Genomic DNA, 11,712 nt, shown 5'->3' with positions numbered 1-11,712 from the left:
GTTGTGTAAGCAAGGAGATCTGGTGTAAAACTGCTGTGGTGACCCTTCTCACTGGGTCAAGAGAGCAGCAGAAGGTTTCTTCATCAAAATCTCATTGACTTGGATTTGCTGGGTTTTTTTTGGTCATGTTTCTGTCTTCTTAGGCAGTACATTGGTCTTATTTCTTCAGCTAAGATTACTATTTACTAATGATTGATCTCAGTTTGAAACTAACAAACTTCACAGACATAGTGCTGTGTGCTGTTTTTTGAGCTATGGCACTGACATCAGCATGCTACAATCAGAAAGTTTGACCGTTTTGCATTTATAGTTTGCAAAGCACAGTGAACAAATTCAAGCATTAGCAAAATTTGATGGTCATCCGATAAATTAGTTGGTCACTGTAGATTATTTGTCTCTTTACTCAAAGACATAAATCTGAATCTCCTAATGTCAATAGAGAACATCAGAGGCAAGCAAAGTCATTAGGATGCATGCATGAATAGAAAGACACAAATGGCTGTTGATCACCACAGTCAAGCTTTACATGCATCCAACCATCCAAAAAGTCCTGAGATATTGCTGTCTGTAACATAGAGGTGGACAACCTAAGCAGCCCTAGATATATGGAGGTAGCATGTGATAAACTAGGTGTAGTAACAGAACAATGTTTGGTTACTTTATTCGGCTGTTGTACTTTTACAATATGGATATGCATGCTTACTTCAATGACTGTATGCATATAAAAAACAAAACTATCCAAGTGGGTGTTTGGTGCTCTTGGAGTGCCTCTGTGATGCTAACCTAGACATGAATATAAATAAACTGCATAAAAAAACACCCACCTAGGGATTTTTCATTGCCTCTAGCCATACACTATGTGCATTCACAGAAACAACCCAATTAATGAAACACCTGCTTCCAATTTCCTTGGATTTCCACACTAATCATGCAATCAAGAGACTGAATAGAAACACCCTAGATGCAACAATAGGAAACCATAAGGCATCACTGTGCTGTTCGACATCCTAGCTGTGCACATCGGACTGATAACAGAGAACTGGGCATCTTAGTAGAAACAAATGCTTTATATAATAAAAAACCTAGTAACATAAGGGATTTTTTTCACTCTGTAAACTAACTCATTAAATATTTTTAAATATTGTGAAATTTTGTTTGTAGTCTTTTGGGCTCCAACTCAGCTCTGCTTTCTCTAGCACTGTTTCAGGCCTAAATGGTTGCATCACTCACACTCTCCTTATAATTGCTCCTCCAGAGTTCACTGTGTGTGTGACATGCCGTCCATGCTTCACCACAACCCTTGTAAGAGCCTCAAAACCATTTAGCGCTGCGGTGCTACTTCATCTAACGACACCATAGGGACACCTGGTGGTACAGAGAAACCTTGAGGTGACAATATTTAACATGGCAATGTTTGTTTTCCACCCTCCCTCATTTCTTCGTCACCTGCTGGGATCACACTCCATTTGGGTATTTGCAGTCCAACCATCCGGAGTCTCAGTGTATGTCTTGTGATGGTGTACACACTCACACTTGGCATTTTGAGCAAGATTTCTAGAAACAAAAGACATTAAAAGGATCTTCCTGGAAATTACTGTGATTGCTTTGGAGTACACATTTGGAGTACACATGGAGTACTGCGCTTTGAAAAGATTCCTAGTGGTTTTAATAATACAAGGTAGGGAGGTAGTAGATAGGTGTGATTATGTATACAGAGATGTTCTGATGAACGAGTCACAACTGCTTACTGATTCCAAACCACTAGTTTAATTAACTATAATCTACAAAATGAATAAATAATAGTATGACAAAGTGAAGGAACAAGTATAAATAGATGTGTTTAGATTTGATTCACTGGCAATCTGAGATAATGCTACCACATATACTTTATATGTTCATTACATGTGAAAATGTCATGCATATTATATACAAAGATGTAGTAACTAGTCCTTAGGTATATTAAATTATCAATATTCATCACTATCAAAAAAAAAATTAAATGTCATTAAACGTACTATATTCCCGTTTGTTCACTGTGTACTTAGGTCTGATGACGTCTATCCAGTCCTCCACTGAGGGCACCCACTATGGACGGACCTCACCACAGGAACCAGAGCTAACCTCTGCAGGGGTGGCACCAGCAGTACTGTCCCCTCCTAGCCTGAAGGAGGTGCAGCAAGCTGTGCAGGAAGCCTCAGAGCAAGTGGAGGGTCGTAGGACAGAGGAAGTGCTGAAACAACTGCTGGAGAAGGTGGTGGAGGTCGCTCTCGGACAAGCGGATGGAGGGAGTGATGCAAAAGTGGATCCGGGCACAGTCCAGGAAGCAGCTGAGGAAGAAGCTGACTTTGAGGCAGAAGTGCTGGAGCAGAAAGTGGAGGATGAAAATATGGGCATCAGTGAAGAAGATGCTGGTGTTGAAGAGAAGCAGGATGAAGCAGGGGTGGATGCATCTGAAGATGTAACTGATAGAGGAGTTGTCATGGAAGAGCATGAAACAGCAGCTGGATCTGTGGAGAAAACCACAGCAGGTGTAGAAACTGGAGTCAGAGAAGCAGACACTGTGAGGGTTATTGATGAGACTCTAGGAACTGAATTCAGTGATGAGGTTGTAGAAGGAGTTGGAGCCACTTTAGACGAGACAGGAGAGGATTCAGCTGTAATGGCAAAAGTTCAGGAGGACAACAAAGATCAGGCTGTGCTGTCAGAAGAAAAAGGTGCAACACTAACAGAAATACAGGAGACAAAGGAAACTCTGGATGTTGAGGAGGTGGCAGTACACAGAGAGCCTGAACTCAATCTTGGAGAGGCTGATGTGGAACAAATAGGAGATAAGAAAGAAACTTGGCTAGACAAAACAGCAGGTGAGACAATAGCGCTGCTTTTGGACAATTATCAGATAGAAGCCACACAAACTGCAGTCAGAGAGCCAATACTTGAGGAGGAAGATGTAAACATAGCTAAAGAGCCAGATGGACCAGAAGAAAAACAAGAACAAGGTCATTTAGTGGAGGAAGGAGCTTCAGTAGAGGTAGAATTAGGAGGTACAACTGTGGGGGAAGCAAAAGTAGATGACAGAGATGGAGAGAGTGTGATCAAGAGGAAATCAGTGGTGCTCGTGAATAAAAGAGATGGCCAAAAAGAAGAAGCAGAAGAGGAGCAGCTTGCTTCGGAGACTTCAATTGACAGTACAAAAAAGGATCAAGGTGAGGTGGAGTTGCAAAAATGTAGAAAATGCACAGGAACTGAAGTGTAACCTACACTAAGAAATAAGGTTTCAGTCTATAATCTTTCATCTTTTAGACAGAGTAAGTTTTATCTGTCATATTAACTTTAATCTTAGTTCATCTGTCTCTGTTAAATATCTGAAATGCAGAATATCTAGAACCAGCTCATAATTTGGGTCACAAAAACTTAAAACTGCCATGGTCTTTAAAATTGCATTTGCATAAGACTCAGCAGATTTGGTTGAGCATTGCATTGTGTGCATCATAACATACTTAAAGACCTTAAATTAGGACTATAACAGCTTTTAGTGCAACAAAAAAGGCTGGTTACTAGACTATGTCCGAAAACCCCTATAATGTAAATAAGAATATTTAACACTGGCTAGTCCTGCTCTGTTTGCTCAGAAAATCTGACATTTCTACTCTGAGTACATTGATACAAACATGAATCCTTTACCAGTTTAATCCTCCATTCCTCTACGGTCATTGGTCATTGAGACCTATGCAAAAAAGAAAAGACACTTTCTGCTACAAATGCATACAAATCACGACCCACCAGGGTCTTTTAGCTATGGCACATCTGTACTTTATTCTACATTCCACTGCTCCACTTGACAAAACCTTAGTCTAGGCCTCTACTCTTCATTTTCATGTGTGTGTCACATACTAAACCTCACTTCTAGATGTGGTGGGGATCTCTGGCCCAGAACCTGATGGTGGTGCTGAAACCACCATATTGCAGAGCTCTGAGAACCAGGCTTCCACTGTGGATTTATTCCTCATTGATGTGGAGACTGAAAAAAGAAACCTAGATGATGAGAAATTTAACAGCAATGAGATCATCACCCCGACCAATGACCTTTCCCTGTATGACCCAGCTGATGCCCATCCTACACTGGATAATTTTATGAATGATGATCTAGCCGAACACCCGAGGACTGAAGGAGAGGCATTGGGGGAGACCAATGAGCTAGTTAAAGATCCAGGTAAAAGCTAAACTTACAGTATAGATAACTATGTATTTTACATAGCCCAAAGACATGCATGGTAGATTGATTGGTGATTGCAATGTGGTCTTTGCGTTTGCCCTGGGACTGACCACTCTAGGCTTTGTTGCACCTTTTTGTCTGTGTGTGTGTGCGTGTGTGTGTGTGTGTGTGTGTGTGTGTGTGTGTGTGTGTGTGTGTGTGTGTGTGTGTTTTTACAGCAGTCTTACAATAGCAGCTGTAACTTTTCCCTCCAAAAGTCATATATTAGATTTGCTGTAGTTCTCAAACACTTTTAGAAACACATCCTAGGCTATAAATAGTTTGGGAAATATTCAACAGGAGATTTGTTTTTTTCCACATTAAAAACTTGGGCAGAATAAAGAAGAAGAAAACAGATCATTATCATGATTCTGCCAGCAAAATATGCAGATGGCCAGCTTGATGTTTTTCCATTCCACTGAGCAATTGTGCAGGCTAACTATACCCTAACTGGTGGGGGAAGACCAGAAAGTTTGGACCCTCCTGTCACACAGGCTACAACATGCTGTTTTCTGCCTCTTGTATTTGCTTCATATTTTTTGTAGGAGCCAGTGCCATTAGACACATGCCAGTTTGGGCTGGCACAATTTTACTGGCAGATTGTTTAAAATGACGTAGCGGTGGCAAAAAACAAAAGGTCTTTTCTTCTATGAAAAACCATCATGTATAATTAGACTGCACATATCCATATAAGAGCTTCCTGTTTGTACATTTGCTGGACACTTTGACATACTTGTGGCTGCCCATCAGCCACAAGTATGTCAAACTTTGTATTAAATCTAATGCTTCCACCTGCTCTGCCCTGCAATTTATCTCTCTCTGCCTTATTGTATCTGTTTAGAATCAACTGAATTAGGCTTGGAACCATGGAAAATCGGAGCTGTTACTGCTGCAGTTTTCCTGGTTTTGCAGACTGCTGTCATCATTATCTATATCGTCAAACGTAGTCACAAAAACAAGTAAGTTGCACCAGCTTCTGTGTACTTGATCTACAGGAACATTGATTCAAAACAGTTCTTTTATAGCCCCTGAGTTCCTAAAATTACAGCTCTAATCTTTGCTTGTTAGCAAAAATGCTTTTCTTGTTAATCTCTGGCCAGCAGTATTCCTTTAACCCTTTAAGACCTACCATAGAACCAAGTTCGCCAGAGCTTATATTATATTTTTACATGCTGTGGAGCCATTTTTGGGAGCATTTCAAGTTGCTATACATCAATACAACCATTATAGCCCAAACTTTAATAATATGTCTGCATTAGGTGCATAGTAATTACATAAATTGCAAAAAAGTGCAATAAACTACAAAAAAATTGAAAATCGTTTTTGTTTTTTTAACATATATTTCTAGTTAGAGAAATTTAAGAGGCTTATCCCTCAAAACTGTAAATACAAAAAAGTTACACAAACTAGTTTCCCACCACAGGAAATTTATTTTGAGTGTCTTCATAGTTTTATTTTTGAAATACACCAATTTTTATATACTGCAGGAAAAACGAAAATAAATATTATAGTGCAAATTTGCAAAATAACAGCATATGCATCAAAGTAAACTATTTCCAGCAGTGCAATATGAGTCCTAAGCATCCCAGAAACGACACAGAAAGTCATAAACTCAAACATAACTTTTTAAAACACATAACAAGTAAAACACAAGCTCATAAGGCCCCGATCGTAAAAAACTACATTTCCCCAAAATGACGTCACTTCCGGTTTCGGGCAGGTCATGCGGTCATGTGATAGTTCGCGCTGATGGACATAGGAAGTGTTACAAACAGCTGATGGATCGGCGAAGCGTGTTTCTGGAATATCATGTTTTTGTTGCTGCAAGTGATTTTTATGCAGTTTTTGCAAAGCTATATGTGGAAGGAAACTGTGACCTAGGACAAGCTGATGGCATAAGATGTAAGTACAACTCCTCCAGTTTCATATGCAAAAAAAATTATTGCGCTAGCTTATGTGGTTGCAGAGCTACCGGGATTTAAAAATAGTTACGCAAAACAGAGCGTGCCCGCTCCGATCGGCTGTAAAGGGTTAAAGCCCGCCTTCCATTATTATGCTTTGATTAGGTTAGACTACACATCAAACAGCCTCATTTTAGAGTACATTTCTTTTACAACACAAATTTGTACAATACCATTGCATGAATATCTGTCTGACTCAGTATTTGTAAAGCAGACTCCCCTCCTTTTTTAATTACTTTTGTGAACGTGAATGCAACTAACATTTGTTGCATTTGCACTAGTGTCAGCCACCTTCCACTTCTTTTTCTCTGATATCCGAAACAAACCATTTGATTGCTACCTGTAACAACAAAAGTGCTACAATCACAGATGGGACTCAGAGCAGAACTGGCACATGATTGCTTTAGATGTTGCCTGAGCTCAAGGTAACATTTCAACACTGATACATGATGAAATCAGACCACTGTATCCAGTGTTGGGTCAGAATTTCCTCCTCTGTTCACAAAAGAGAATGGTCTTGCTTCAGTTATATACTTGGCTACTTTTTTATTTCTCTACATGACTCATTGCAACGTGCAGTTAATTTGTAGAAGGTCAAGAGTAAGCAAGAAGAGCAATAATAGTGATAAAGGGATATTGTTTATGTGTTTGTGTGCGTGCAGCAGCCTGCCCCGACAGCGTGCATGTGAGGAAGAGTGTGTTGAACCAGAGGCAACTACAGGAGATGACTACAGTGATGATACACTGCCTGCGGGCAATGGTGACCCTCAACAGTATGTTCTCACCAGTGTTTCTTGCAGTGTTATAGATGCGTACAGCACACATGAGAGTATCTGCAAAAATAAAGGAAAGGGACAACATTAAGAGTCATAAAATGCTGCCAGAATTGTGTCATTTTGCAATCTAACACAACCTAACACACAATCTTCCACAGGTGTTTATTTGACTTGAGATCTGCTGACTGCAAAGTCGCATTCAAAACATTTAATATACAGTGTTCACATTCTTCTTTAAGCCTGGCCTTTTTCTCTCTTCCCAACCTTTTTATTTTTTCTTACACTGCTCAAAAGAAAATTAAGGTAATGCTTCCTTTTCACAGTATAACACAGAGCCAGTTAAACTTCAGGGACATCAATCTGTCTTGTTAGAAATCATAAACCATTGTGAATCCAATTCACTTGCTTTGGTGCAAATGAAAATGACAACAGGCGTACTGCAGAGGCAATAACAAGACTCCCTAAAAACAGAATGGTTTTCTTATCCCCCCCCTCCTCCCTTTTTCCTAGTTTTTCTATTTGTTAGTGTCCTTGTTACTGCTAGTAACATGAGACAGTACCAGCAGTCAATTCAGGACACATCCATGCTTTCCACCATAAGAAGGTTCACTGTGTCTCCCTGTACAGTCTCAGAACTGAGAAAGAGATACTGACCATTACACAAGAACAGCTTTGCAGGGCTTCGACCCAGTAGCATGACTGGTATCAGCTCTTTTGCATGATAGGACCACTGCAAGAGCCCTACAAAATGATCTCCAGTGGGCTACTGACCAGACTCCATGGACATGGCATGCATTAAGTGATCCCTTAACTTTTTTGAGCTGTGCATTTATACAAAGTGACATCTCTTAAACTATTTTAGGACTGACAAGCAAGCAGAAGGTGCAAACAACCTTCACAGATGCGGAATTAAAATGGAATCTTAACTTTAAACTTTAAAAATAATCGAATGCAACAAAGCTTAAATTTTATTGGCAGCCTTCGCTAGGCTTCATCACAGATTACAAGATACAAGATTTCACTGATTTCTTTCCTCAGCTACACTTACTTACTTTTCCATTGTGACCTGCCTAAATATCATGTACTGACCTGCATAGGAGGTCAGGAGCCACCAGTTGTGTGCTTCTCAGCTGATTCCCTCTTGGCGCTTTTATAGTGTAATAGCCCCGGGATTCTGCTCAAAATGTCACATGAGAATGTGAGTCCCGTGAACCAAGAGCATTACTGGCTAATACCACTGCTTTTGCTAATCAGACCGGTGGGCTTGGCTCAGTAATTAAGCTACAGTTGTGTGCTTGCAGTGAGAGACCATGTGAAAAATATGCATGTGGTGACAATCAACTGTAAACAAAAAATACTAAAAATTCAGAGATTTTAGAGATTGAGAGTCTGTGTATTTGTGTGTTGCTTCAGCGAGTGAATGTGTATAAGACACAAGTAGAAATGTGATGCCTGCCTTGCACAGACAATAACAAAGCAACACTGAATTATTAAACAGTCGACACAGTAATTTTGAAATGTGTCCTTGTTAAGAGACTTTGCAGCAGCAGTGACAATCCAGTCGTCATCAGAAGAACCTAAATTCCTGTTAATAGAAAACAAAATTTGCTTTTTAAATACTTTTTTGGTTTTTAAACTCTTTAGCAATAAATGTTTCCCCCAAAAAAAGTATTTCAAGAGTCAAGGTGGCTGTAAACAACTGTACCTGAACAAAAGATGCTGGGACAAAGTCTTTGGTATTGCATTGAACTTGGTGTCCATGAGGTTTCACTTGAAAGGACGGCATCTGTCTTTGACGCACAATTCAGTGGGTGCTTGGCTGAAATCATAGCCGCAGAAAAAAGATCGTACTTCATTATCCTTGGAACTTCAAGCAAACAGCTCAACAAAAAACAAAAACAAACAAACAAAAAACTCCACAGTGCTCTAAAATTATTTTTCAGTGAGCTTTAAACTGTAACCCAAATCCAGCTCCTATCTGAGTGACTGGTAGTTTCAACACGATCACCTTTAGCCTAGCTATTTCGGCCTAACAGGCCCCACTCTCTTATTAAGTCTTCCCATCCATATTGAATGTTTGCCTGCCACACTTGAATGCATGATGCACATCACCTTGAAAGTCAGAGACAAGAGGACAGAAATGTCTTAATATCCATTTGACAATAACCAACGTAAACCTCACCCGAGCCCAACACAAAACCCAAAGCAGCTGTGTGAACATTAAACTCATCAGGCATTCTGGGTAACGTGCAAATATTCAGCACCCAGGCAACATAATGGAAATGCTCTTAGGACAGCCGCATTGTTGCCCTTGAGGGGTAGTCTACTAGGACGTATTAAAAATTTCAGCCAGGACGGTATCCCCTGCAATTATTCAATAATGTCAAGTGATCTGTTTGTATCTAGGTGTGTCATTAGCTCCCAGGTATCTCATTTCAGCACAGTTTGTAAGCTTCTCCATCTGGTGTGGAAATCATTAAATAAACAGACCTTCCAGTGAGAATATTAGCATTCGCTTAGAGCGGCATACTTAACAGCAGTTTGACAACCATTACGAACAAGCCATTTGAAAGTGTGTTCCGATTTCATCGCTTGAAAGGTGCCTGTCTTTGTTTTTGCGTGAAGCAAAATAGATTTTCTCATTTGTGTGAAATTTATCCCATTTTCCTGCTAGCACTAACCTAATATTATACCATTGTACAACAATGTGAGTTGTTCCTGTTATCAGACGGCTGTATATTTTCTCCTTTTTTCCTGTTTCAACTGGTCTAATCACTGCCAACTGCTCTTTTGTCCTTTCCACCAGGATGGCTGCAGTTGACCCAGCTAATATGGCTTCAACCCTGGCCAAAATAAATGACCAGCAAGGAGATGAGCATGCAATAGCTATGTCAGACCTCCCACCCAGCTCTACAGATGAGTGGGCCAATATTGGACCAGGACCAAATTCCTCACAAGACCTCAGGACTTCCTTTCTCTAGGGGGTCCAACTGTTTCCTCATTCATGCTATATCTAAATTAAGCTCAGTGAGCACAAAAATTTCATACCCTAACCAAACCCAGTAGTGACTGTCTCACATTCCCAAGTGTATTAACTACTGTATAATCATCTTACACTTAGTGCATATGACTTTATTTGTGTTTTTGCATGTGTAAATAAAATAAAAAAAAGCCTAACAATTTTGGATTTTGGCATATATGACTGTGTGACTGAGTGAACAGAGAAACGTGTGTTTGAAAATACTGTGTACATGTGCAAGTGTGCAAATGTGATAAACCTTTTATGTATCTACTGCTGTCTAGTAGTTTGATGTCTATAAACACTTTAGGCTGCACTGGAATTGTTGAGCAATGGTTTTCAAAGTGGCCACATCGCTCATGCTGTACAAAGCTGCTGAACTGCCACGAGCAATCATCCCATTTTATCAGCAAGTCTGAAGTCTGAGAATGCTGGCTGCAACATGAAGTGCCTCATCTGAAAAGTCTTTAAAATGTAAAACGATTTTTAAAAAATGGATTTGTTTTTTATTCTGCGTCAGTCTTGACTTGTGTATTATAAGTTTTGCTTTGAGTAGAACAAAATTAAGTGTCCAAAGAAGCAACTAGATCCATAAACTCCAGTGCCGAGTTCCACTGGCCACCACACACCACAACCCTGCCCCTATCATAATTTTCTCTTCCCGTCATTCTTCTGCAAGTTTATCATCTGACCTTTTTTTTCTCAGAACTGTGCAGGCTCTTTCAGAGGATTTCTAAAAAACACTCATCTGACCTTCATGTTCTTGAGTGTAACCGGTGGTTTGAACCTTGTTGTAAACCCTCTGCGTTTCATGTTTGTAGACGTTAACAATGATATCACTAATATTTTGAGAGTGTTCCCAGCTTGGTTAGATTTTTTTAAGTTGTTTTTCTTAACAGTTGAAATAATTCTGTCATCATCCACTTTATGCATGGTCTTTCAGGCCTCTTGGGTTAGCTGTGTTGGCAAATGCAGAAATCCTTTTTAGAATGCACCAGATTGTTGATTTGGCCACTCCTAAAGTTTTTGCTGTCTCTCTGTTAGATTTATTTAGATTTTTTTCAGAGTGATAAGTACCTCCTTGTCTACAGAGAAAAGTGACAAAAATACAAACTTAGGACTTTGAATCAACTTCAGATATTATGTTTGCTTCATTTATCATGAAATAACAACAAGCGACCAGGCCTCGTGTCACCATGAAACCGCTTGTCAGTCAATTGTCCAATTATTTTTAAGCCTTTGAAAACGAGGGACTGTGCATAAAATTTGCTGCATCTCCTAAAGTGCTAGTGTAAAAATACTGTAAAACTGCTGGAATTAAAGCTAACAGTCTGTACTCAATCACGTCTTGATTGCTTAATTTGAAAATCGTCTTTTGGAGTGTACAGAAACAAAGTGAAAACAAACAAAAACAAAACAAAATTATGGAACTAACTTCTACTTACGTACATGATTTACATAAATGTAGAACTTGGCTAAAACCCCAGAAATTTTCTCTTGAATGTCATCAAATATTTGTGTGAGTATCCACAGTCTGGCGTCATTTGGTCCATGATCACAAGGTTCATGAATGAGTTTTTGAAAAAACTCAAGTACCCTCAAGTGTACACGTGTGTACGGTATGTGTGTGTGTGTGTGTTTCTCCTTGCACAAGCTCCACAAAGGCCTGCTCATGTGCTCAATAGCTATTTAAGACAGAGAAGG

The 11,712-nt window shown here is 39.6% G+C and overlaps 1 protein-coding gene across 1 annotated transcript; it reads left to right on the top strand.

Moving 5' to 3' along the window:
* Positions 1–1,629: 1,629 nt before the first annotated feature.
* LOC146630653 (uncharacterized) lies at positions 1,630–9,970 on the top strand. The gene is made up of 6 exons (XM_085356012.1): positions 1,630–1,678; positions 2,046–3,203; positions 3,908–4,210; positions 5,094–5,211; positions 6,876–6,986; positions 9,796–9,970. The coding sequence occupies exons 1-6, from the start codon at positions 1,630–1,632 to the stop codon at positions 9,968–9,970; spliced, it is 1,914 nt and encodes a 637-aa protein (XP_085212138.1).
* Positions 9,971–11,712: the final 1,742 nt, after the last annotated feature.

This window comes from Diplotaxodon limnothrissa, linkage group LG6 (genome assembly GCF_057381915.1).
Source record: "Diplotaxodon limnothrissa isolate DT_005_m linkage group LG6, D_limnothrissa_male_GT1.1, whole genome shotgun sequence".
Lineage (NCBI taxonomy): Eukaryota > Metazoa > Chordata > Actinopteri > Cichliformes > Cichlidae > Diplotaxodon > Diplotaxodon limnothrissa.
This window is presented reverse-complemented; position numbering and strand designations above follow the sequence as displayed.

What these genes read in the sequence shown, in the direction of transcription:
- LOC146630653 (XM_085356012.1), top strand. Translation starts at nt 1,630, where the DNA reads ATGGAGTACTGCGCTTTGAAAAGATTCCTAGTGGTTTTAATAATACAA. An exon ending in AGTGGTTTTAATAATACAAG is followed by an intron (nt 1,679 to 2,045) that starts GTAGGGAGGTAG and finishes CTGTGTACTTAG; the next exon opens with GTCTGATGACGTCTATCCAG. An exon ending in TGAGCTAGTTAAAGATCCAG is followed by an intron (nt 4,211 to 5,093) that starts GTAAAAGCTAAA and finishes GTATCTGTTTAG; the next exon opens with AATCAACTGAATTAGGCTTG.